The sequence below is a fragment of the Oncorhynchus clarkii genome, unplaced genomic scaffold (assembly GCF_045791955.1).
Source record: "Oncorhynchus clarkii lewisi isolate Uvic-CL-2024 unplaced genomic scaffold, UVic_Ocla_1.0 unplaced_contig_10170_pilon_pilon, whole genome shotgun sequence".
NCBI classification, from domain to species: domain Eukaryota; kingdom Metazoa; phylum Chordata; class Actinopteri; order Salmoniformes; family Salmonidae; genus Oncorhynchus; species Oncorhynchus clarkii.
The window spans coordinates 17,799-41,414 of NW_027258920.1; the positions used below are offsets into that span (position 1 = coordinate 17,799).

Consider the following 23,616-nt stretch of genomic DNA (forward strand, 5'->3'; position numbering starts at 1 on the left):
CACGGTAACAGTAACACTCACGGTAACAGTAACACTCACGGTAACACACACGGTAACAGTAACACTCAGTGTAACAGTAACACACACGGTAACAGTAACACTCAGGGTAACAGTAACACTCAGGGTAACAGTAACACACACGGTAACAGTAACACACACGGTAACAGTAACACACACGGTAACAGTAACACACACGGTAACAGTAACACTCACGGTAACAGTAACACACACGGTAACAGTAACACACACGGTAACAGTAACACTCACGGTAACAGTAACACTCACGGTAACAGTAACACTCACGGTAACAGTAACCCACACGGTAACAGTAACACACACGGTAACAGTAACACACACGGTAACAGTAACACACACGGTAACAGTAACACTCACGGTAACAGTAACACTCACGGTAACACTCAGTGTAACAGTAACACTCAGTGTAACAGTAACACTCACGGTAACAGTAACACACACGGTAACAGTAACACACACGGTAACAGTAACACACACGGTAACAGTAACACACACGGTAACAGTAACACACACGGTAACAGTAACACACACGGTAACAGTAACACTCACGGTAACAGTAACACACACGGTAACAGTAACACTCACGGTAACAGTAACACACACGGTAACAGTAACACTCACGGTAACAGTAACACACACGGTAACAGTAACACACACGGTAACAGTAACACACACGGTAACAGTAACACACACGGTAACAGTAACACTCACGGTAACAGTAACACACACGGTAACAGTAACACACACGGTACCAGTAACACTCACGGTAACAGTAACACTCACGGTAACAGTAACACTCACGGTAACACACACGGTAACAGTAACACTCAGTGTAACAGTAACACACACGGTAACAGTAACACTCAGGGTAACAGTAACACACACGGTAACAGTAACACACACGGTAACAGTAACACACACGGTAACAGTAACACACACGGTAACAGTAACACACACGGTAACAGTAACACACACGGTAACAGTAACACACACGGTAACAGTAACACTCACGGTAACAGTAACACACACGGTAACAGTAACACTCACGGTAACAGTAACACACACGGTAACAGTAACACACACGGTAACAGTAACACACACGGTAACAGTAACACTCAGTGTAACAGTCACACACGGTAACAGTAACACTCACGGTAACAGTAACACTCACGGTAACACACACGGTAACAGTAACACTCAGTGTAACAGTAACACTCACGGTAGCAGTAACACTCACGGTAGCAGTAACACACACGGTAACAGTAACACACACGGTAACAGTAACACACACGGTAACAGTAACACACACGGTAACAGTAACACACACGGTAACAGTAACACACATGATAACAGTAACACTCACGGTAACAGTAACACACACGGTAACAGTAACACACACGGTAACAGTAACACACACGGTAACAGTAACACTCACGGTAACAGTAACACTCACGGTAACAGTAACACTCAGGGTAACAGTAACACTCACGGTAACTGTAACACTCACGGTAACACACACGGTAACAGTAACACTCAGTGTAACAGTAACACACACGGTAACAGTAACACTCAGGGTAACAGTAACACTCAGGGTAACAGTAACACTCAGGGTAACAGTAACACTCAGGGTAACAGTAACACACACGGTAACAGTAACACTCACGGTAACAGTAACACTCAGGGTAACAGTAACACTCAGGGTAACAGTAACACTCAGGGTAACAGTAACACTCAGGGTAACAGTAACACTCAGGGTAACAGTAACACTCAGGGTAACAGTAACACTCAGGGTAACAGTAACACTCAGGGTAACAGTAACACTCAGGGTAACAGTAACACTCAGGGTAACAGTAACACTCAGGGTAACAGTAACACTCAGGGTAACAGTAACACTCAGGGTAACAGTAACACTCAGGGTAACAGTAACACTCAGGGTAACAGTAACACTCAGGGTAACAGTAACACTCGCGGTAACAGTAACACTCGCGGTAACAGTAACACTCGCGGTAACAGTAACACTCGCGGTAACAGTAACACTCGCGGTAACAGTAACACTCACGGTAACAGTAACACTCACGGTAACACACACGGTAACAGTAACACACACGGTAACAGTAACACACACGGTAGCAGTAACACTCACGGTAGCAGTAACACTCACGGTAGCAGTAACACTCACGGTAGCAGTAACACACACGGTAACAGTAACACACACGGTAACAGTAACACTCACGGTAACAGTAACACACACGGTAACAGTAACACACACGGTAACAGTAACACACACTGTAACAGTAACACTCAGGGTAATAGTAACACACACGGTAACAGTAACACACACTGTAACAGTAACACTCAGGGTAACAGTAACACACACTGTACTGTCAGGGTTCCTCCTCAGTAGAGCCAGTTAAATGGTTTTTAGATAGAGGCAGAACTGATGGGCCTGTTTGTCCTGAACAGGGAAGCATTTAGTGGGATAAACTTTGCTGCTGTGTGTGTGTGTGTGGGGGAGGGGGGGGGGGGGGGGGGATTGATGTTAGTGTGACGTTGAACAGGTGTAATAGCCTATGTGATCTGTGGGTGTGTGTCCATATGCATGTGTCGGATGTGTGTGTGTCCATATGCATGTGTCGGATGTGTGTGTGTGTCCATATGCATGTGTCGGATGTGTGTGTGTGTCCATATGCATGTATCGGATGTGTGTGTGTGTCCATATGCATGTATCGGATGTGTGTGTGTGTCCATATGCATGTGTCGGATGTGTGTGTGTGTGTGTGTCCATATGCATGTGTCGGATGTGTGTGTGTGTGTGTCCATATGCATGTGTCGGATGTGTGTGTGTGTCCATATGCATGTGTCGGATGTGTGTGTGTGTCCATATGCATGTGTCGGATGTGTGTGTGTCCATATTCATGTGTCGGATGTGTGTGTGTCCATATGCATGCGTCGGATGTGTGTGTGTCCATATGCATGTGTCGGATGTGTGTGTGTCGGATGTGTGTGTGGTGTCTGATGTATTGTATAAGGGAGTCAGGTCAGGGTGAATTGTAGAACATGATCAAAGAGAGACAGAGAGGTTTGATCTCTGAGAGACTGTTTTCCTCCCGCTCGATTTCATCCCTCTCTCCTCTCATCCCTCTCCCCCCTCTCTCTTCCCTCTCTCCTCTCCTCCCTCTCTCCCCTCTCCTCTCTCCTCCCTCTCTCCTCCCTCTTTCCTCTCTCCTCTCCTCTCTCCTCCCTCTTTCCTCTCTCCTCTCCTCCCTCTTTCCTCTCTTCCCTCTCCTCCCTCTTTCCTCTCTCCTCTCCTCCCTCTTTCCTCTCTTCCCTCTCCTCCCTCTCTCCTCTCTTCCCTCTCCTTCCTCTCTCCTCTTCTGTCTCTTCCCTCTCTCTCTCCTCTCCCTCCTCCTCTCTTCTCCCTCCTCTCTCTTTCTCCTCTCTCCTCTCTCTCTCCTCTCCCTCCTTCTCTCTCCTCTCCTCTCCCTCCTTCTCTCCTTCCTCCTCTCTCCTCTCTCTCCTCTCCCTCCTCCTTTCTCTCTCCTCTCTCCTCCTTTCTTTCTCCTCTCTCCTCTCTCTCTCCTCCTTTCTTTCTCCTCTCTCTCTCCTCTCTCCTCTCCCTCCTCCTCCCTCCTTGTCTCTCCTCTCTCCTCCTTTCTTTCTCCTCTCTCTCTCCTCTCTCCTCTCCCTCCTCCTCCTCCCTCATCTTTGATAGGAAGTGTCATCATCCATAATTATGAGGCAGAGGTCTGGATGAAGGAGGCTGTACACCTGTTCAACTCTCCCCTCGTCTCCCTCTCGCCACCTCTCCTCTCTTCTTTATCTTTGAAGCCCCTTCTCTCCCTCGTCTATGTCCCAAATCTCACACACACATACACACACTTCAAATGGCCGCTCAATAATGTAGTGATTGTGTTCTGTCTGAATGGGGCGATAATGGGACATATTCTTTCATGTTCTGTCGCTCTCTCTCTGTTTCTCTTTCTCTCTGTTTCTCTCCTTTCTTTCTTTCTTTCTCTCTTTCTTTCTTTCTTTCTCTAAATTGCCTCTCAATAATGTAGTGATTGCAGAGATGGAGTTGTTTTGTGTTCTGATTGAATGGGAGGATAATGAGCCATATTCTTTCATGTTCTCTCTCTCTCTCTCTCTCTCTCTCTCTCTCTCTCTCTCTCTCTCTCTCTCTCTCTCTCTCTCTCTCTCTCTCTCTCTCTCTCGTTCTCTTTCTTCATGGCCTTCTGTCTGAATGGGAGGATAATGGGCCATATTCTTTCATGTTCGCTCTCTCTCTGCATGTTTATATCTGGGATGCCACGGCAACCACACAGGTTAGGATGAGAGGCTAGTGTGTGTGTGGGGTATCCATGGAAACCAGGTCCCATGTGACGATGTGCTGGTTTTTCATTCAGATGGCAGATCAATGTTCCATGTATGTTAAGTGATGTTGTTTTGAGGAAGTGATGAACTTTAACATACCACTGGTGTCTCTGTCTCTGTGTCTCTCTGTGTGTTTGTCTCTGTCTCTGTGTCTGTCTCTCTGTCTCTGTGTCTCTCTGTCTCTGTGTCTCTCTGTGTGTGTGTGTCTCTCTGTGTGTGTGTCTCTCTCTGTGTGTGTGTCTCTCTCTGTGTGTGTGTCTCTCTGTGTGTGTGTGTCTCTCTGTGTGTGTGTGTCTCTCTGTGTGTTTGTCTCTGTCTCTGTGTCTGTCTCTGTGTCTCTCTGTGTGTGTGTGTCTCTCTGTGTGTGTGTGTCTCTGTGTGTGTGTGTCTCTCTGTGTGTGTGTGTCTCTCGGTGTGTCTCTCTGTGTGTGTGTGTCTCTCTCTGTGTGTGTGTCTCTGTGTGTGTGTGTGTGTGTGTGTGTGTGTGTCTCTCTGTGTGTGTGTGTGTGTGTGTGTCTCTCTGTGTGTGTGTGTGTGTCTCTCTGTGTGTGTCTCTGTGTGTGTGTGTGTCTCTCTCTGTCTCTGTGTCTCTGTCTCTGTGTGTGTGTGTCTCTGTGTGTGTGTCTCTCTGTGTGTCTCTCTGTCTCTGTGTGTGTGTGTCTCTGTCTCTGTGTGTGTCTCTCTGTGTGTGTGTCTCTCTGTTGTGTGTCTCTCTGTTGTGTGTCTCTCTGTGTGTGTGTCTCTCTGTGTGTGTGTCTCTCTGTGTGTGTGTGTCTCTCTGTGTGTGTGTCTCTCTGTGTGTGTGTCTCTCTGTGTGTGTGTGTCTCTCTGTGTGTGTGTCTCTCTGTGTGTGTGTCTCTCTGTGTGTGTGTGTCTCTCTGTCTGTGTGTGTCTCTCTGTCTGTGTGTCTCTCTCTGTGTGTGTGTCTCTCTCTCTGTGTGTGTGTGTCTCTCTCTGTGTGTGTGTGTCTCTCTGTGTGTGTGTGTCTCTCTGTGTGTGTGTGTCTCTCTGTGTGTGTGTGTCTCTCTGTGTGTGTGTGTGTCTCTCTGTGTGTGTGTGTCTCTGTGTGTGTGTGTCTCTGTGTGTGTGTGTCTCTCTGTGTGTGTGTGTCTCTCTGTGTGTGTGTGTCTCTCTGTGTGTGTGTCTCTCTGTGTGTGTGTGTCTCTGTGTGTGTGTGTCTCTCTGTGTGTGTGTGTCTCTCTGTGTGTGTGTGTCTCTCTGTGTGTGTGTGTCTCTCTGTGTGTGTGTGTCTCTCTGTGTGTGTGTGTCTCTGTGTGTGTGTGTGTCTCTCTGTGTGTGTGTCTCTCTGTGTGTGTGTGTCTCTCTGTGTGTGTGTCTCTCTGTGTGTGTGTCTCTCTGTGTGTGTGTGTCTCTCTGTCTGTGTGTCTCTCTCTGTCTGTGTGTCTCTCTCTCTGTGTGTGTGTCTCTCTCTCTGTGTGTGTGTGTCTCTCTCTGTGTGTGTGTGTCTCTCTGTGTGTGTGTGTGTCTCTCTGTGTGTGTGTGTGTGTCTCTCTGTGTGTGTGTGTCTCTGTGTGTGTGTGTCTCTGTGTGTGTGTGTCTCTGTGTGTGTGTGTCTCTCTGTGTGTGTGTGTCTCTCTGTGTGTGTGTCTCTCTGTGTGTGTGTGTCTCTGTGTGTGTGTGTCTCTCTGTGTGTGTGTGTCTCTCTGTGTGTGTGTGTCTCTCTGTGTGTGTGTGTCTCTCTGTGTGTGTGTCTCTCTGTGTGTGTGTGTCTCTCTGTGTGTGTGTGTCTCTCTGTGTGTGTGTGTCTCTCTGTGTGTGTGTCTCTCTCTGTGTGTGTGTGTCTCTCTCTGTGTGTGTGTGTCTCTCTCTGTGTGTGTGTGTCTCTCTCTGTGTGTGTGTGTCTCTCTCTGTGTGTGTGTGTCTCTCTCTGTGTGTGTGTGTCTCTCTGTGTGTGTGTGTCTCTCTGTGTGTGTGTGTGTCTCTCTGTGTGTGTGTGTCTCTCTGTGTGTGTGTCTCTCTGTGTGTGTGTCTCTCTCTGTGTGTGTGTGTCTCTCTCTGTGTGTGTGTGTCTCTCTCTGTGTGTGTGTGTCTCTCTCTGTGTGTGTGTGTGTGTCTCTCTCTGTGTGTGTGTGTGTGTCTCTCTCTGTGTGTGTGTGTCTCTCTGTGTGTGTGTGTCTCTCTGTGTGTGTGTGTCTCTCTGTGTGTGTGTCTCTCTGTGTGTGTGTGTCTCTCTGTGTGTGTGTGTCTCTCTGTGTGTGTGTGTCTCTCTGTGTGTGTGTGTGTCTCTCTGTGTGTGTGTGTCTCTCTGTGTGTGTGTGTCTCTCTGTGTGGGTGTGTCTCTCTGTGTGTGTGTCTCTCTGTGTGTGTGTCTCTATGTGTGTGTGTGTCTCTATGTGTGTGTGTGTCTCTCTGTGTGTGTGTGTCTCTCTGTGTGTGTGTGTCTCTCTGTGTGTGTGTGTCTCTCTGTGTGTGTGTGTCTCTCTGTGTGTGTGTGTCTCTCTGTGTGTGTGTGCGTGTCTGTGTGTGTGTGCGTCTCTCTGTGTGTGCGTCTCTCTGTGTGTGTGTGTCTCTCTCTGTCTGTGTGTCTCTCTCTGTGTGTGTCTCTCTGTGTGTGTGTGTGTGTGTGTGTGTCTCTCTGTGTCTCTGTGTGTGTGTGTGTGTCTCTGTGTGTGTGTGTGTTGTGTGTCTGTCTCTCTGTGTGTGGTGTCCTCTCCAGGTGTTTGAGTTCCTGATCAGGCTCCACTCTGCGGAGGCGGGTCAGGAGGAGGAGTTGTACCCTTACATCAGAACCCTGGTCCACTTCGACACACCAGAGTTCCTCAACGTTCTGGCCCTGGTGAGCCAAGTCTGGGAAACACTACAGAAAACTACAACCACACCTCAGAGAACTACAAGTACAACTCCACCCACACAGGGAGAGGTAGAAGCCTAGCATGGGTCTTACTTAGCCTATGAGACAGCCAATCAAACAATCAATTCTTCAATTGATTGATTTGACCAATGAGGATCCAGCACACAACTAATTTAAGGATTGTTTTTAAAGGAGCACTGAGCACTTTTTCTATCGTTTCAGTCAACAGTCAATCAATCAGTCAACAGTCAATCAATCAGTCTACAGTCAATCAATCAGTCTACAGTCAATCAATCAGTCTACAGTCAATCAATCAGTCTACAGTCAATCAATCAGTCTACAGTCAATCAATCAGTCTACAGTCAATCAATCAGTCTACAGTCAATCAAGCAGTCAACAGTCAATCAATCAGTCAACAGTCAATCAATCAGTCAACAGTCAATCAATCAGTCAACAGTCAATCAATCAGTCAACAGTCAATCAGTCAACAGTCAATCAATCAGTCAACAGTCAATACAATCTGTCATTATGAATGATCACCCACTGACTCCGTCCGCCAGTCAGTCAGTTAACCAGCTGTACCAATCGTTCAGGTCTCTACAAGTCTACAGACACAGCTGGTCAGTCAACATGTAAGTAGGAGTCATTCTGCCTCTTGGTTTGTTTTTCACCACATCAAGAGGTTCTGTCAGACTGTCTCTCTGCTTTCACCTTCTGATCAACCTGTTTGACTGACTCTTCCTTTTTTTAGTTAAACGCTTTGTGTGTCCGTGCGTGCGTGTGTCCGTGCGTGCGTGCGTGTGTCCGTGCGTGTGTGTGTCCGTCCGTGCGTGTGTGCGTCCGTGCGTGTGTGTGTCCGGCCCGCGGGGGGTAACAGTCCCAACATATTGTATTTGTACTTGTCCTCGTGCAGCTGCCCTCATGGTTTGTTTCTCTTTTGTTTCCACATTCTGTCTGTTCTCCGCCCTCCTCAGACGTTGGAGGACTTTAAGAATGACAAGCAGGCTCTGGAATACCAGCAGAGGATTGTAGACATTTTACTGAAGGTACAGCATCTCTCTCTATTTCAAGGCCTCTGTTGGCATGGGAACATATGTTTCCATTGTCAAAGCAAGTGAACTAGATAACTTCCTCTCTTTTCTTCTCTTTCTCTCCCTCTCTCTTTGACTGAACTTCCTCTCTTTTCTTCTCTTTCTCTCCCTCTCTCTTTGACTGAACTTCCTCTCTTTTCTTCTCTTTCTCTCCCTCTCTTTGACTGAACTTCCTCTCTTTTCTTCTTTCTCTCCCTCTCTCTTTGACTGGACTTCCTCTCTTCTTCTCTTTCTCTCCCTCTCTCTTTGACTGAACTTCCTCTCTCACTCCTGATGTCCTCTCTCTCTCCTGATGTCCTCTCTCTCTCCCTCTCTCTCTCTCTCTCTCGCTCTCTTTGACTGAACTTCCTCTCTCTCTCCTGATGTCCTCTCTCTCTCCTGATGTCCTCTCTCTCTCCTGATGTCCTCTCTCTCTCTCTCTCTCTCTCTCTCTCTCTCTCTCTCTCTCTCGCTCTCTTTGACTGAACTTCCTCTCTCTCCTGATGTCCCCTCTCTCTCTCTCTCTCCCTATTTGACTGAACTTCCTCTCTCTCTCCTGATGTCCTCTCTCCTCTTCCTCTTAATGTCTGAACTGTCTGTTCTCTCACGTCTTTACTCTTTTTCTCACTGAACTCTTCTGACCTCTGTCTCCCTTTCTCCTCCCATCTCTAACTGTTCTGTTCTGACCTCTGTCTCCCTTTCTCCTCCCATCTCTAACTGTTCTGTTCTGACCTCTGTCTCCCTTTCTCCTCCCATCTCTAACTGTTCTGACCTCTGTCTCTCTTTCTCCTCCCATCTCTAACTGTTCTGTTCTGACCTCTGTCTCCCTTCCTCCTCCCATCTCTAACTGTTCTGTTCTGACCTCTGTCTCCCTTTCTCCTCCCATCTCTAACTGTTCTGTTCTGACCTCTGTCTCCCTTTCTCCTCCCATCTCTAACTGTTCTGACCTCTGTCTCTCTTTCTCCTCCCATCTCTAACTGTTCTGTTCTGACCTCTGTCTCCCTTCCTCCTCCCATCTCTAACTGTTCTGTTCTGACCTCTGTCTCCCTTCCTCCTCCCATCTCTAACTGTTCTGTTCCTGTCTGTCTGTTTCCAGGTGATGGTGGAGAACAGTGACTTCACTCCCTCTCAGGTGGGCTGTCTGTTTACCTTCCTGGCCCGCCAACTGGCCAAACCTGACAACACACTCTTCGTCAACAGGAAGCTCTTCGATCAGGTGACAACTTAGAGCAGGAAGTCTCTCAGACAGGTCCCTGGGGAGCCATTCCACATAGAGTTTGGACTCTACGCCTGTTACTAAACATCTTAGCAACCTGCATAAATATGATTCAGTAATAATGTGAGAGACGCAGCGAAGACACAACCATTGTTTTTCATCATAAGATGTGTTATGTTCTGTGTTAAAGGGATAGATGTGTTCTGTGTTAAAGGGATAGATGTGTTCTGTGTTAAAGGGATAGATGTGTTCTGTGTTAAAGGGATAGATGTGTTATGTTCTATGTTAAAGGGATAGATGTGTTCTATGTTAAAGGGATAGATGTGTTATGTTCTATGTTAAAGGGATAGATGTGTTCTGTGTTAAAGGGATAGATGTGTTCTGTGTTAAATGGATAGATGTGTTATGTTCTGTGTTAAAGGGATAGTTGTGTTCTGTGTTAAAGGGATAGATGTGTTCTGTGTTAAATGGATAGATGTGTTATGTTCTGTGTTAAAGGGATAGATGTGTTCTGTGTTAAAGGGATAGATGTGTTATGTTCTGTGTTAAAGGGATAGTTGTGTTCTGTGTTAAAGGGATAGATGTGTTCTGTGTTAAATGGATAGATGTGTTCTGTGTTAAAGGGATAGATGTGTTCTGTGTTAAAGGGATAGATGTGTTCTATGTTAAAGGGATAGATGTGTTCTGTGTTAAAGGGATAGATGTGTTCTATGTTAAAGGGATAGATGTGTTCTGTGTTAAAGGGATAGATGTGTTATGTTCTGTGTTAAAGGGATAGATGTGTTCTGTGTTAAAGGGATAGATGTGTTATGTTTTGTGTTAAAGGGATAGATGTGTTCTGTGTTAAAGGGATAGATGTGTTATGTTTTGTGTTAAAGGGATAGATGTGTTCTGTGTTAAAGGGATAGATGTGTTCTGTGTTAAAGGGATAGATGTGTTCTATGTTAAAGGGATAGATGTGTTCTATGTTAAAGGGATAGATGTGTTCTATGTTAAAGGGATAGATGTGTTCTGTGTTAAAGGGATAGATGTGTTCTGTGTTAAAGGGATAGATGTGTTCTATGTTAAAGGGATAGATGTGTTCTATGTTAAAGGGATAGATGTGTTCTGTGTTAAAGGGATAGATGTGTTATGTTCTATGTTAAAGGGATAGATGTGTTCTGTGTTAAAGGGATAGATGTGTTATGTTCTATGTTAAAGGGATAGATGTGTTCTGTGTTAAAGGGATAGATGTGTTCTGTGTTAAAGGGATAGATGTGTTCTATGTTAAAGGGATAGATGTGTTCTGTGTTAAAGGGATAGATGTGTTATGTTCTATGTTAAAGGGATAGATGTGTTCTATGTTAAAGGGATAGATGTGTTATGTTCTATGTTAAAGGGATAGATGTGTTCTGTGTTAAAGGGATAGATGTGTTCTGTGTTAAATGGATAGATGTGTTATGTTCTGTGTTAAAGGGATAGTTGTGTTCTGTGTTAAAGGGATAGATGTGTTCTGTGTTAAATGGATAGATGTGTTATGTTCTGTGTTAAAGGGATAGATGTGTTCTGTGTTAAAGGGATAGATGTGTTCTGTGTTAAAGGGATAGATGTGTTATGTTCTGTGTTAAAGGGATAGTTGTGTTCTGTGTTAAAGGGATAGATGTGTTCTGTGTTAAATGGATAGATGTGTTCTGTGTTAAAGGGATAGATGTGTTCTGTGTTAAAGGGATAGATGTGTTCTATGTTAAAGGGATAGATGTGTTCTGTGTTAAAGGGATAGATGTGTTCTATGTTAAAGGGATAGATGTGTTCTGTGTTAAAGGGATAGATGTGTTATGTTCTGTGTTAAAGGGATAGATGTGTTCTGTGTTAAAGGGATAGATGTGTTATGTTTTGTGTTAAAGGGATAGATGTGTTCTGTGTTAAAGGGATAGATGTGTTATGTTTTGTGTTAAAGGGATAGATGTGTTCTGTGTTAAAGGGATAGATGTGTTCTGTGTTAAAGGGATAGATGTGTTCTATGTTAAAGGGATAGATGTGTTCTATGTTAAAGGGATAGATGTGTTCTATGTTAAAGGGATAGATGTGTTCTGTGTTAAAGGGATAGATGTGTTCTGTGTTAAAGGGATAGATGTGTTCTATGTTAAAGGGATAGATGTGTTCTATGTTAAAGGGATAGATGTGTTCTGTGTTAAAGGGATAGATGTGTTATGTTCTATGTTAAAGGGATAGATGTGTTATGTTCTATGTTAAAGGGATAGATGTGTTATGTTCTATGTTAAAGGGATAGATGTGTTCTGTGTTAAAGGGATAGATGTGTTCTGTGTTAAAGGGATAGATGTGTTCTATGTTAAAGGGATAGATGTGTTCTATGTTAAAGGGATAGATGTGTTCTGTGTTAAAGGGATAGATGTGTTCTGTGTTAAAGGGATAGATGTGTTATGTTCTGTGTTAAAGGGATAGATGTGTTCTGTGTTAAAGGGATAGATGTGTTCTATGTTAAAGGGATAGATGTGTTCTGTGTTAAAGGGATAGATGTGTTCTATGTTAAAGGGATAGATGTGTTCTATGTTAAAGGGATAGATGTGTTCTGTGTTAAAGGGATAGATGTGTTCTGTGTTAAAGGGATAGATGTGTTCTATGTTAAAGGGATAGATGTGTTCTATGTTAAAGGGATGGATGTGTTCTATGTTAAAGGGATATATGTGTTATGTTCTGTGTTAAAGGGATAGATGTGTTATGTTCTGTGTTAAAGGGATAGATGTGTTATGTTCTGTGTTAAAGGGATAGATGTGTTCTATGTTAAAGGGATGGATGTGTTCTGTGTTAAAGGGATAGATGTGTTCTATGTTCTATGTTAAAGGGATAGATGTGTTCTGTGTTAAAGGGATAGATGTGTTATGTGTTAAAGGGATAGATGTGTTCTGTGTTAAAGGGATAGATGTGTTCTGTGTTAAAGGGATAGATGTGTTATGTTCTGTGTTAAAGGGATAGATGTGTTATGTTCTATGTTAAAGGGATAGATGTGTTCTGTGTTAAAGGGATAGATGTGTTATGTGTTAAAGGGATAGATGTGTTCTGTGTTAAAGGGATAGATGTGTTCTGTGTTAAAGGGATAGATGTGTTATGTTCTGTGTTAAAGGGATAGATGTGTTCTGTGTTAAAGGGATAGATGTGTTCTGTGTTAAAGGGATAGATGTGTTCTGTGTTAAAGGGATAGATGTGTTCTGTGTTAAAGGGATAGATGTGTTCTGTGTTAAAGGGATAGATGTGTTCTATGTTAAAGGGATGGATGTGTTCTGTGTTAAAGGGATAGATGTGTTCTGTGTTAAAGGGATAGATGTGTTATGTTCTGTGTTAAAGGGATAGATGTGTTATGTTCTATGTTAAAGGGATAGATGTGTTATGTGTTAAAGGGATAGATGTGTTATGTTCTGTGTTAAAGGGATAGATGTGTTATGTTCTATGTTAAAGGGATAGATGTGTTATGTGTTAAAGGGATAGATGTGTTATGTTCTGTGTTAAAGGGATAGATGTGTTATGTTCTGTGTTAAAGGGATAGATGTGTTCTGTGTTAAAGGGATAGATGTGTTATGTGTTAAAGGGATAGATGTGTTATGTTCTGTGTTAAAGGGATAGATGTGTTCTGTGTTAAAGGGATAGATGTGTTCTGTGTTAAAGGGATAGATGTGTTCTGTGTTAAAGGGATAGATGTGTTATGTTCTATGTTAAAGGGATAGATGTGTTCTGTGTTAAAGGGATAGATGTGTTCTGTGTTAAAGGGATAGATGTGTTCTGTGTTAAAGGGATAGATGTGTTCTGTGTTAAAGGGATAGATGTGTTCTGTGTTAAAGGGATAGATGTGTTCTGTGTTAAAGGGATAGATGTGTTCTGTGTTAAAGGGATAGATGTGTTCTGTGTTAAAGGGATAGATGTGTTCTATGTTAAAGGGATAGATGTGTTATGTTCTGTGTTAAAGGGATAGATGTGTTCTATGTTAAAGGGATAGATGTGTTCTGTGTTAAAGGGATAGATGTGTTCTGTGTTAAAGGGATAGATGTGTTCTGTGTTAAAGGGATAGATGTGTTCTGTGTTAAAGGGATAGATGTGTTATGTTCTATGTTAAAGGGATAGATGTGTTCTATGTTAAAGGGATAGATGTGTTCTGTGTTAAAGGGATAGATGTGTTCTGTGTTAAAGGGATAGATGTGTTCTGTGTTAAAGGGATAGATGTGTTCTGTGTTAAAGGGATAGATGTGTTCTATGTTAAAGGGATAGATGTGTTATGTTCTGTGTTAAAGGGATAGATGTGTTCTATGTTAAAGGGATAGATGTGTTCTATGTTAAAGGGATAGATGTGTTCTGTGTTAAAGGGATAGATGTGTTCTGTTCTGTGTTAAAGGGATAGATGTGTTCTGTGTTAAAGGGATAGATGTGTTATGTTCTGTGTTAAAGGGATAGATGTGTTATGTTCTGTGTTAAAGGGATAGATGTGTTATGTTCTGTGTTAAAGGGATAGATGTGTTATGTTCTGTGTTAAAGGGATGTGTTATGTTCTGTGTTAAAGGGATAGATGTGTTCTGTGTTAAAGGGATAGATGTGTTATGTTCTGTGTTAAAGGGATGTGTTATGTTCTGTGTTAAAGGGATAGATGTGTTATGTTCTATGTTAAAGGGATGGATGTGTTCTGTGTTAAAGGGATAGATGTGTTCTGTGTTAAAGGGATAGATGTGTTCTGTGTTAAAGGGATAGATGTGTTCTGTGTTAAAGGGATAGATGTGTTCTATGTTAAAGGGATAGATGTGTTCTATGTTAAAGGGATAGATGTGTTATGTTCTGTGTTAAAGGGATGGATGTGTTCTGTGTTAAAGGGATGGATGTGTTCTGTGTTAAAGGGATAGATGTGTTCTATGTTAAAGGGATAGATGTGTTCTATGTTAAAGGGATAGATGTGTTATGTTCTGTGTTAAAGGGATGGATGTGTTCTGTGTTAAAGGGATGGATGTGTTCTGTGTTAAAGGGATGGATGTGTTCTGTGTTAAAGGGATGGATGTGTTCTGTGTTAAAGGGATAGATGTGTTCTGTGTTAAAGGGATAGATGTGTTCTGTGTTAAAGGGATAGATGTGTTCTGTGTTAAAGGGATAGATGTGTTCTGTGTTAAAGGGATAGATGTGTTCTGTGTTAAAGGGATAGATGTGTTCTGTGTTAAAGGGATAGATGTGTTCTGTGTTATAGGGATAGATGTGTTCTATGTTAAAGGGATGGATGTGTTCTGTGTTAAAGGGATAGATGTGTTATGTTCTGTGTTAAAGGGATAGATGTGTTCTGTGTTAAAGGGATAGATGTGTTCTGTGTTAAAGGGATAGATGTGTTCTGTGTTAAAGGGATAGATGTGTTCTATGTTAAAGGGATAGATGTGTTCTGTGTTAAAGGGATAGATGTGTTCTGTGTTAAAGGGATAGATGTGTTCTATGTTAAAGGGATATGTGTTCTGTGTTAAAGGGATAGATGTGTTCTATGTTAAAGGGATAGATGTGTGTTAAAGGGATAGATGTGTTCTGTGTTAAAGGGATAGATGTGTTCTATGTTAAAGGGATAGATGTGTTCTGTGTTAAAGGGATAGATGTGTTCTGTGTTAAAGGGATAGATGTGTTCTGTGTTAAAGGGATAGATGTGTTCTGTGTTAAAGGGATAGATGTGTTATGTTCTTTGTTAAAGGGATAGATGTGTTATGTTCTGTGTTAAAGGGATAGATGTGTTCTGTGTTAAAGGGATAGATGTGTTATGTTCTATGTTAAAGGGATATATGTGTTATGTTCTATGTTAAAGGGATATATGTGTTATGTTCTGTGTTAAAGGGATAGATGTGTTATGTTCTGTGTTAAAGGGATAGATGTGTTCTGTGTTAAAGGGATAGATGTGTTATGTTCTGTGTTAAAGGGATATATGTGTTATGTTCTATGTTAAAGGGATAGATGTGTTCTGTGTTAAAGGGATATATGTGTTATGTTCTATGTTAAAGGGATAGATGTGTTATGTTCTGTGTTAAAGGGATAGATGTGTTCTATGTTAAAGGGATAGATGTTCTATGTTAAAGGGATAGATGTGTTCTATGTTAAAGGGATAGATGTGTTCTGTGTTAAAGGGATAGATGTGTTCTGTGTTAAAGGGATAGATGTGTTCTGTGTTAAAGGGATAGATGTGTTATGTTCTGTGTTAAAGGGATAGATGTGTTCTGTGTTAAAGGGATAGATGTGTTATGTTCTATGTTAAAGGGATAGATGTGTTCTGTGTTAAAGGGATAGATGTGTTATGTTCTGTGTTAAAGGGATAGATGTGTTCTGTGTTAAAGGGATAGATGTGTTCTATGTTAAAGGGATAGATGTGTTCTGTGTTAAAGGGATAGATGTGTTCTGTGTTAAAGGGATAGATGTGTTCTATGTTAAAGGGATAGATGTGTTATGTTCTGTGTTAAAGGGATGGATGTGTTCTGTGTTAAAGGGATAGATGTGTTCTGTGTTAAAGGGATAGATGTGTTCTGTGTTAAAGGGATAGATGTGTTCTATGTTAAAGGGATAGATGTGTTCTATGTTAAAGGGATAGATGTGTTATGTTCTGTGTTAAAGGGATAGATGTGTTCTGTGTTAAAGGGATAGATGTGTTCTGTGTTAAAGGGATAGATGTGTTATGTTCTGTGTTAAAGGGATAGATGTGTTCTATGTTAAAGGGATAGATGTGTTATGTTCTATGTTAAAGGGATAGATGTGTTCTGTGTTAAAGGGATAGATGTGTTCTATGTTAAAGGGATAGATGTGTTCTGTGTTAAAGGGATATATGTGTTCTATGTTAAAGGGATAGATGTGTTCTGTTCTGTGTTAAAGGGATAGATGTGTTATGTTCTGTGTTAAAGGGATAGATGTGTTCTGTGTTAAAGGGATAGATGTGTTATATTCTGTGTTAAAGGGATAGATGTGTTATATTCTGTGTTAAAGGGATAGATGTGTTATATTCTGTGTTAAAGGGATAGATGTGTTATATTCTGTGTTAAAGGGATAGATGTGTTATGTTCTATGTTAAAGGGATAGATGTGTTATGTTCTATGTTAAAGGGATGGATGTGTTCTGTGTTAAAGGGATAGATGTGTTCTGTGTTAAAGGGATAGATGTGTTCTGTGTTAAAGGGATAGATGTGTTCTATGTTAAAGGGATAGATGTGTTCTATGTTAAAGGGATAGATGTGTTATGTTCTGTGTTAAAGGGATGGATGTGTTCTGTGTTAAAGGGATGGATGTGTTCTGTGTTAAAGGGATGGATGTGTTCTGTGTTAAAGGGATAGATGTGTTCTATGTTAAAGGGATAGATGTGTTCTATGTTAAAGGGATAGATGTGTTATGTTCTGTGTTAAAGGGATGGATGTGTTCTGTGTTAAAGGGATGGATGTGTTCTGTGTTAAAGGGATAGATGTGTTCTGTGTTAAAGGGATAGATGTGTTCTGTGTTAAAGGGATAGATGTGTTCTATGTTAAAGGGATAGATGTGTTATGTTCTGTGTTAAAGGGATAGATGTGTTCTGTGTTAAAGGGATAGATGTGTTCTGTGTTAAAGGGATAGATGTGTTCTGTGTTAAAGGGATAGATGTGTTCTATGTTAAAGGGATAGATGTGTTCTATGTTAAAGGGATGGATGTGTTCTGTGTTAAAGGGATGGATGTGTTCTGTGTTAAAGGGATGGATGTGTTCTGTGTTAAAGGGATAGATGTGTTCTGTGTTAAAGGGATAGATGTGTTCTGTGTTAAAGGGATAGATGTGTTCTGTGTTAAAGGGATAGATGTGTTATGTTCTGTGTTAAAGGGATAGATGTGTTCTGTGTTAAAGGGATAGATGTGTTCTGTGTTAAAGGGATAGATGTGTTCTATGTTAAAGGGATGGATGTGTTCTGTGTTAAAGGGATAGATGTGTTATGTTCTGTGTTAAAGGGATAGATGTGTTCTGTGTTAAAGGGATAGATGTGTTCTGTGTTAAAGGGATAGATGTGTTCTGTGTTAAAGGGATAGATGTGTTCTATGTTAAAGGGATAGATGTGTTCTGTGTTAAAGGGATAGATGTGTTCTATGTTAAAGGGATAGATGTGTTATGTTATGTGTTAAAGGGATAGATGTGTTCTGTGTTAAAGGGATAGATGTGTTCTATGTTAAAGGGATAGATGTGTTCTATGTTAAAGGGATAGATGTGTTCTATGTTAAAGGGATAGATGTGTTCTGTGTTAAAGGGATAGATGTGTTCTGTGTTAAAGGGATAGATGTGTTCTGTGTTAAAGGGATAGATGTGTTATGTTCTATGTTAAAGGGATATATGTGTTATGTTCTATGTTAAAGGGATAGATGTGTTATGTTCTGTGTTAAAGGGATAGATGTGTTATGTTCTGTGTTAAAGGGATAGATGTGTTCTGTGTTAAAGGGATAGATGTGTTATGTTCTGTGTTAAAGGGATATATGTGTTATGTTCTATGTTAAAGGGATAGATGTGTTCTGTGTTAAAGGGATATATGTGTTATGTTCTATGTTAAAGGGATAGATGTGTTATGTTCTGTGTTAAAGGGATAGATGTGTTCTATGTTAAAGGGATAGATGTTCTATGTTAAAGGGATAGATGTGTTCTATGTTAAAGGGATAGATGTGTTCTGTGTTAAAGGGATAGATGTGTTCTGTGTTAAAGGGATAGATGTGTTCTGTGTTAAAGGGATAGATGTGTTATGTTCTGTGTTAAAGGGATAGATGTGTTATGTTCTGTGTTAAAGGGATAGATGTGTTATGTTCTATGTTAAAGGGATAGATGTGTTCTGTGTTAAAGGGATAGATGTGTTATGTTCTATGTTAAAGGGATAGATGTGTTCTGTGTTAAAGGGATAGATGTGTTATGTTCTGTGTTAAAGGGATAGATGTGTTCTATGTTAAAGGGATAGATGTGTTCTATGTTAAAGGGATAGATGTGTTATGTTCTGTGTTAAAGGGATAGATGTGTTCTGTGTTAAAGGGATAGATGTGTTCTATGTTAAAGGGATAGATGTGTTATGTTCTGTGTTAAAGGGATGGATGTGTTCTGTGTTAAAGGGATAGATGTGTTCTGTGTTAAAGGGATAGATGTGTTCTGTGTTAAAGGGATAGATGTGTTCTATGTTAAAGGGATAGATGTGTTCTATGTTAAAGGGATAGATGTGTTATGTTCTGTGTTAAAGGGATAGATGTGTTCTGTGTTAAAGGGATAGATGTGTTCTGTGTTAAAGGGATAGATGTGTTATGTTCTGTGTTAAAGGGATAGATGTGTTCTGTGTTAAAGGGATAGATGTGTTCTGTGTTAAAGGGATAGATGTGTTCTATGTTAAAGGGATAGATGTGTTCTGTGTTAAAGGGATATATGTGTTCTATGTTAAAGGGATAGATGTGTTCTGTTCTGTGTTAAAGGGATAGATGTGTTATATTCTGTGTTAAAGGGATAGATGTGTTATATTCTGTGTTAAAGGGATAGATGTGTTATGTTCTGTGTTAAAGGGATAGATGTGTTATATTCTGTGTTAAAGGGATAGATGTGTTATATTCTGTGTTAAAGGGATAGATGTGTTATGTTCTATGTTAAAGGGATAGATGTGTTATGTTCTATGTTAAAGGGATAGATGTGTTATGTTCTGTGTTAAAGGGATAGATGTGTTATGTTCTGTGTTAAAGGGATAGATGTGTTCTATGTTAAAGGGATAGATGTGTTCTGTGTTAAAGGGATAGATGTGTTATGTGTTAAAGGGATAGATGTGTTATATTCTGTGTTAAAGGGATAGATGTGTTATGTTCTGTGTTAAAGGGATAGATGTGTTATGTTCTGTGTTAAAGGGATAGATGTGTTCTATGTTAAAGGGATAGATGTGTTATGTTCTGTGTTAAAGGGATAGATGTGTTCTGTGTTAAAGGGATAGATGTGTTCTATGTTAAAGGGATAGATGTGTTATGTTCTATGTTAAAGGGATAGATGTGTTCTGTGTTAAAGGGATAGATGTGTTATGTTCTGTGTTAAAGGGATAGATGTGTTCTGTGTTAAAGGGATAGATGTGTTATGTTCTGTGTTAAAGGGATAGATGTGTTCTATGTTAAAGGGATAGATGTGTTATGTTCTATGTTAAAGGGATAGATGTGTTCTGTGTTAAAGGGATAGATGTGTTCTATGTTAAAGGGATAGATGTGTTCTGTGTTAAAGGGATAGATGTGTTCTGTGTTAAAGGGATAGATGTGTTATGTTCTATGTTAAAGGGATAGATGTGTTATGTTCTATGTTAAAGGGATAGATGTGTTATGTTCTATGTTAAGGGACCTATCCCTTCGTCACCACCCAGCTACAGGATTCTACTCTGTGAATGTTCATTGGGCCTCAAGCGAGGAGTTGGCACTTAACACCTGGCTCCAAACAGCTGCTTCACGCAGGAAGAGGATAGATGTGTTTATATACTTAGTCATTCAATATTCTCAGTATAAAGCCTTCCTGTAGTGTGACTAACCCAGTTTTCTATTGAAACTGGGCAGTAGGAGAACCTGGAGCCGTGTTGTGTTCTATTGAAACTGGGCAGTAGGAGAACCTGGAGCCGTGTTGTGTTCTATTGAAACTGGGCAGTAGGAGAACCTGGAGCCGTGTTGTGTTCTATTGAAACTGGGCAGTAGGAGAACCTGGAGCCGTGTTGTGTTCTATTGAAACTGGGCAGTAGGAGAACCTGGAGCCGTGTTGTTCTATTGAAACTGGGCAGTAGGAGAACCTGGAGCCGTGTTGTTCTATTGAAACTGGGCAGTAGGAGAACCTAGAGCCGTGTTGTTCTATTGAAACTGGGCAGTAGGAGAACCTGGAGTGGTGTTGTGTTCTATTGAAACTGGGCAGTAGGAGAACCTGGAGTGGTGTTGTGTTCTATTGAAACTGGGCAGTAGGAGAACCTGGAGCCGTGTTGTGTTCTATTGAAACTGGGCAGTAGGAGAACCTGGAGCCGTGTTGTGTTCTATTGAAACTGGGCAGTAGGAGAACCTAGAGCCGTGTTGTGGTCTATTGAAACTGGGCAGTAGGAGAACCTGGAGCCGTGTTGTGTTCTATTGAAACTGGGCAGTAGGAGAACCTGGAGTGGTGTTGTGTTCTATTGAAACTGGGCAGTAGGAGAACCTGGAGCCGTGTTGTGTTCTATTGAAACTGGGCAGTAGGAGAACCTGGAGCCGTGTTGTGTTCTATTGAAACTGGGCAGTAGGAGAACCTGGAGCCGTGTTGTGTTCTATTGAAACTGGGCAGTAGGAGAACCTGGAGCGGTGTTGTTCTATTGAAACTGGGCAGTAGGAGAACCTGGAGCCGTGTTGTGTTCTATTGAAACTGGGCAGTAGGAGAACCTGGAGTGGTGTTGTGTTCTATTGAAACTGGGCAGTAGGAGAACCTGGAGTGGTGTTGTGTTCTATTGAAACTGGGCAGTAGGAGAACCTGGAGTGGTGTTGTGTTCTATTGAAACTGGGCAGTAGGAGAACCTGGAGCGGTGTTGTGTTCTATTGAAACTGGGCAGTAGGAGAACCTGGAGCGGTGTTGTGTTCTATTGAAACTGGGCAGTAGGAGAACCTGGAGCGGTGTTGTGTTCTATTGAAACTGGGCAGTAGGAGAACCTGGAGCGGTGTTGTTCTATTGAAACTGGGCAGTAGGAGAACCTGGAGCCGTGATGTGTTCTATTGAAACTGGGCAGTAGGAGAACCTGGAGTGGTGTCGTGTTCTATTGAAACTGGGCAGTAGGAGAACCTGGAGTGGTGTTGTGTTCTATTAAAACTGGGCAGTAGGAGAACCTGGAGTGGTGTTGTGTTCTATTGAAACTGGGCAGTAGGAGAACCTGGAGTGGTGTTGTGTTCTATTGAAACTGGGCAGTAGGAGAACCTGGAGCCGTGTTGTGTTCTATTGAAACTGGGCAGGAGGAGAACTTGGAGTGGTGTTGTTCTATTGAAACTGGGCAGTAGGAGAACCTAAAGCTGTGTTTTGTGTTGTGGTTCCACAGGTTCTGGAGTTCCTGTGTAGTCCAGACGACGACACCAGACACACAGAGAGACAACAGGTAGACCACTCTGTCACTATAAGGCTCAGCACTAAAGTCGTGCACTATTTACGGAATAGGGTGCCATTTCAGATTTGCCCGTAGGGCTCTTTTTCTAAGCGTAGCCTGTGGATTGGTCAGGTCATGTGATCCAGTAGAGGCTGTGATTGGTTCCCAGGTGCTGTTGGAACTGCTGCAGGTGGGAGGTGTGGTCCAGTTTGATGAGGGACGACTACTGGGACTGGCTGAGAAGGCAGAGTTGTGAGTTATCCTCTCTCTCTCGCTCTCTCTTGCTCTCTCTTTGTCTCTGTCTCTCTCTTGCTCTGTCTCTCTCTTGCTCTGTCTCTCTCTCTTGCTCTGTCTCTCTCTCTTGCTCTGTCTCTCTCTCTTGCTCTGTCTCTCTCTTTTTTGCTCTGTCTCTCTCTCTTGCTCTGTCTCTCTCTCTTGCTCTGACTCTCTCTCTTGCTCTGACTCTCTCTCTCGCTCTCTCTGTCTCTCTCTCTCGCTCTCTCTGTCTCTCTCTCTCGCTCTCTCTCTCTCTCACTCTCTCTCGCTCTCTCTGTCGCTCTCTCTCGCTCTCTCTCGCTCTCTCTGTCTCTCTCTCTCGCTCTCTCTGTCTCTCTCTCTCGCTCTCTCTGTCTCTCTCTCTCGCTCTCTCTGTCTCTCTCTCTCGCTCTCTCTGTCTCTCTCTCTCGCTCTCTCTGTCTCTCTCTCTCGCTCTCTCTGTCTCTCTCTCTCGCTCTCTCTGTCTCTCTCTCTCGCTCTCTCTCTCTTTCTCGCTCTGTCTCTCTCTCTCTCTCTCTCGCTCTGTCTCTCTCTCTCTCACTCTCTCGCTCACTCTCTCGCTCGCTCGCTCGCTCTCTCTCGCTCGCTCGCTCGCTCGCTCTCTCTGTCTCTCTCTCGCTCGCTCTCTCTGTCTCTCTCTCTCTCTCTCTCTCTCTCTCTCTCTCTGTCTCTCTCTGTCTCCCCCCCCTCTCTCTCTCTGTCACTATGAATATACTTGTATATTATATATACTATATTCAACCACTAACTCCTCCCCACTCTCGCTCCCCCCCCCCCCCTCTCTCCTCCTCTCAGCTACCAGATCTGTGAGTTTCTGTATGAACAGAATCATCTGTATGATAAGATTCTGGACTGCTACCTCAGAGACCCTCTGAGAAAGGTAGTGTGCAGTGTGTACCACCCAGTAGACAGCAGGTTCTGACCCTTGTATGGATAAAGTTCACACTGGTCTTATTGACATGTCAACAGGAAGAGATCTTTAACTACATCCACAACCTGCTGTCCATGCCTGGCTACAGCTCAGAGGAGAAACACTGTGTCTGGGAGAAGGCCCTGCTGCACATTGCGGAGCTGGTGACCCTTGACCCTGCCAAGTCAGCTGACCTGGTGGCCATGCATTTCCCTGAGGAAGTACGACCCATCATCACCAGACTACAGGTCAGCCTCTAGTTTGTTCTTCACTGGTTGCCCTTTTTTTGTGGCAACAGGTCACAAATCTTGCTGCTGTGATGTCACACTGTGGTATTTCACCCAGTAGATATGGGAGTTGGATTTGTTTTCTAATTCTTTGTGGATCTGTGTAATCTGAGCGAAATATGTGTCTCTAATATGGTAATAGATTTGGCAGGAGGTTAGGAAGTGCAGCTCAGTTTCCACCTCATGTTGTGGGCAGTGTTGCACCTGCAGTGGTTCGCCCTTTAAAAGTTACAGCGTACTGCGGGCTGCATGGTGCCACTGTTACTATTAATGCTAGTTAGTGATAGTTTGACCACCGGAGGGCGTGTTTGAGAAGCATTTGATAGCCTTCAATAGTGGCTGTACTCGAGAAATTAAAAGCTTTTTTTTGTAAGAACACAGTATATGGGACTGATTTTAAGAAATGTTGCTTAATTAATTTGATTAATATTATGGTGTTTCTATTCCAAGGAAAACAACTAAAAAACCCTCAGGGTTTATGTTAGGATGGAACGTAAAATATGACGCTGTACAACGTGATGGTCGTGAGTACAGTACTGGGCTATTGAACTAGAGAATCCCTGTGTCGTG

At 42.4% G+C, this 23,616-nt stretch overlaps 1 protein-coding gene across 1 annotated transcript in view; it reads left to right on the forward strand.

The window, feature by feature from the left end:
* The window catches only part of LOC139399200 (vacuolar protein sorting-associated protein 8 homolog), a gene marked incomplete at its 5' end in the record, with an annotated part of 40,761 nt that extends 17,742 nt beyond the window's left edge, over positions 1-23,019 (forward strand). The window contains 7 exons of the mRNA XM_071144709.1: positions 7,085-7,204; positions 8,194-8,265; positions 9,386-9,505; positions 21,529-21,585; positions 21,743-21,825; positions 22,645-22,729; positions 22,819-23,019. Coding sequence (XP_071000810.1) covers positions 7,085-7,204; positions 8,194-8,265; positions 9,386-9,505; positions 21,529-21,585; positions 21,743-21,825; positions 22,645-22,729; positions 22,819-23,019 — 738 coding nt within the window. The remainder of the gene's footprint in view (positions 1-7,084; positions 7,205-8,193; positions 8,266-9,385; positions 9,506-21,528; positions 21,586-21,742; positions 21,826-22,644; positions 22,730-22,818) is intronic.
* Between the last annotated feature and the right edge of the window lie 597 nt (positions 23,020-23,616).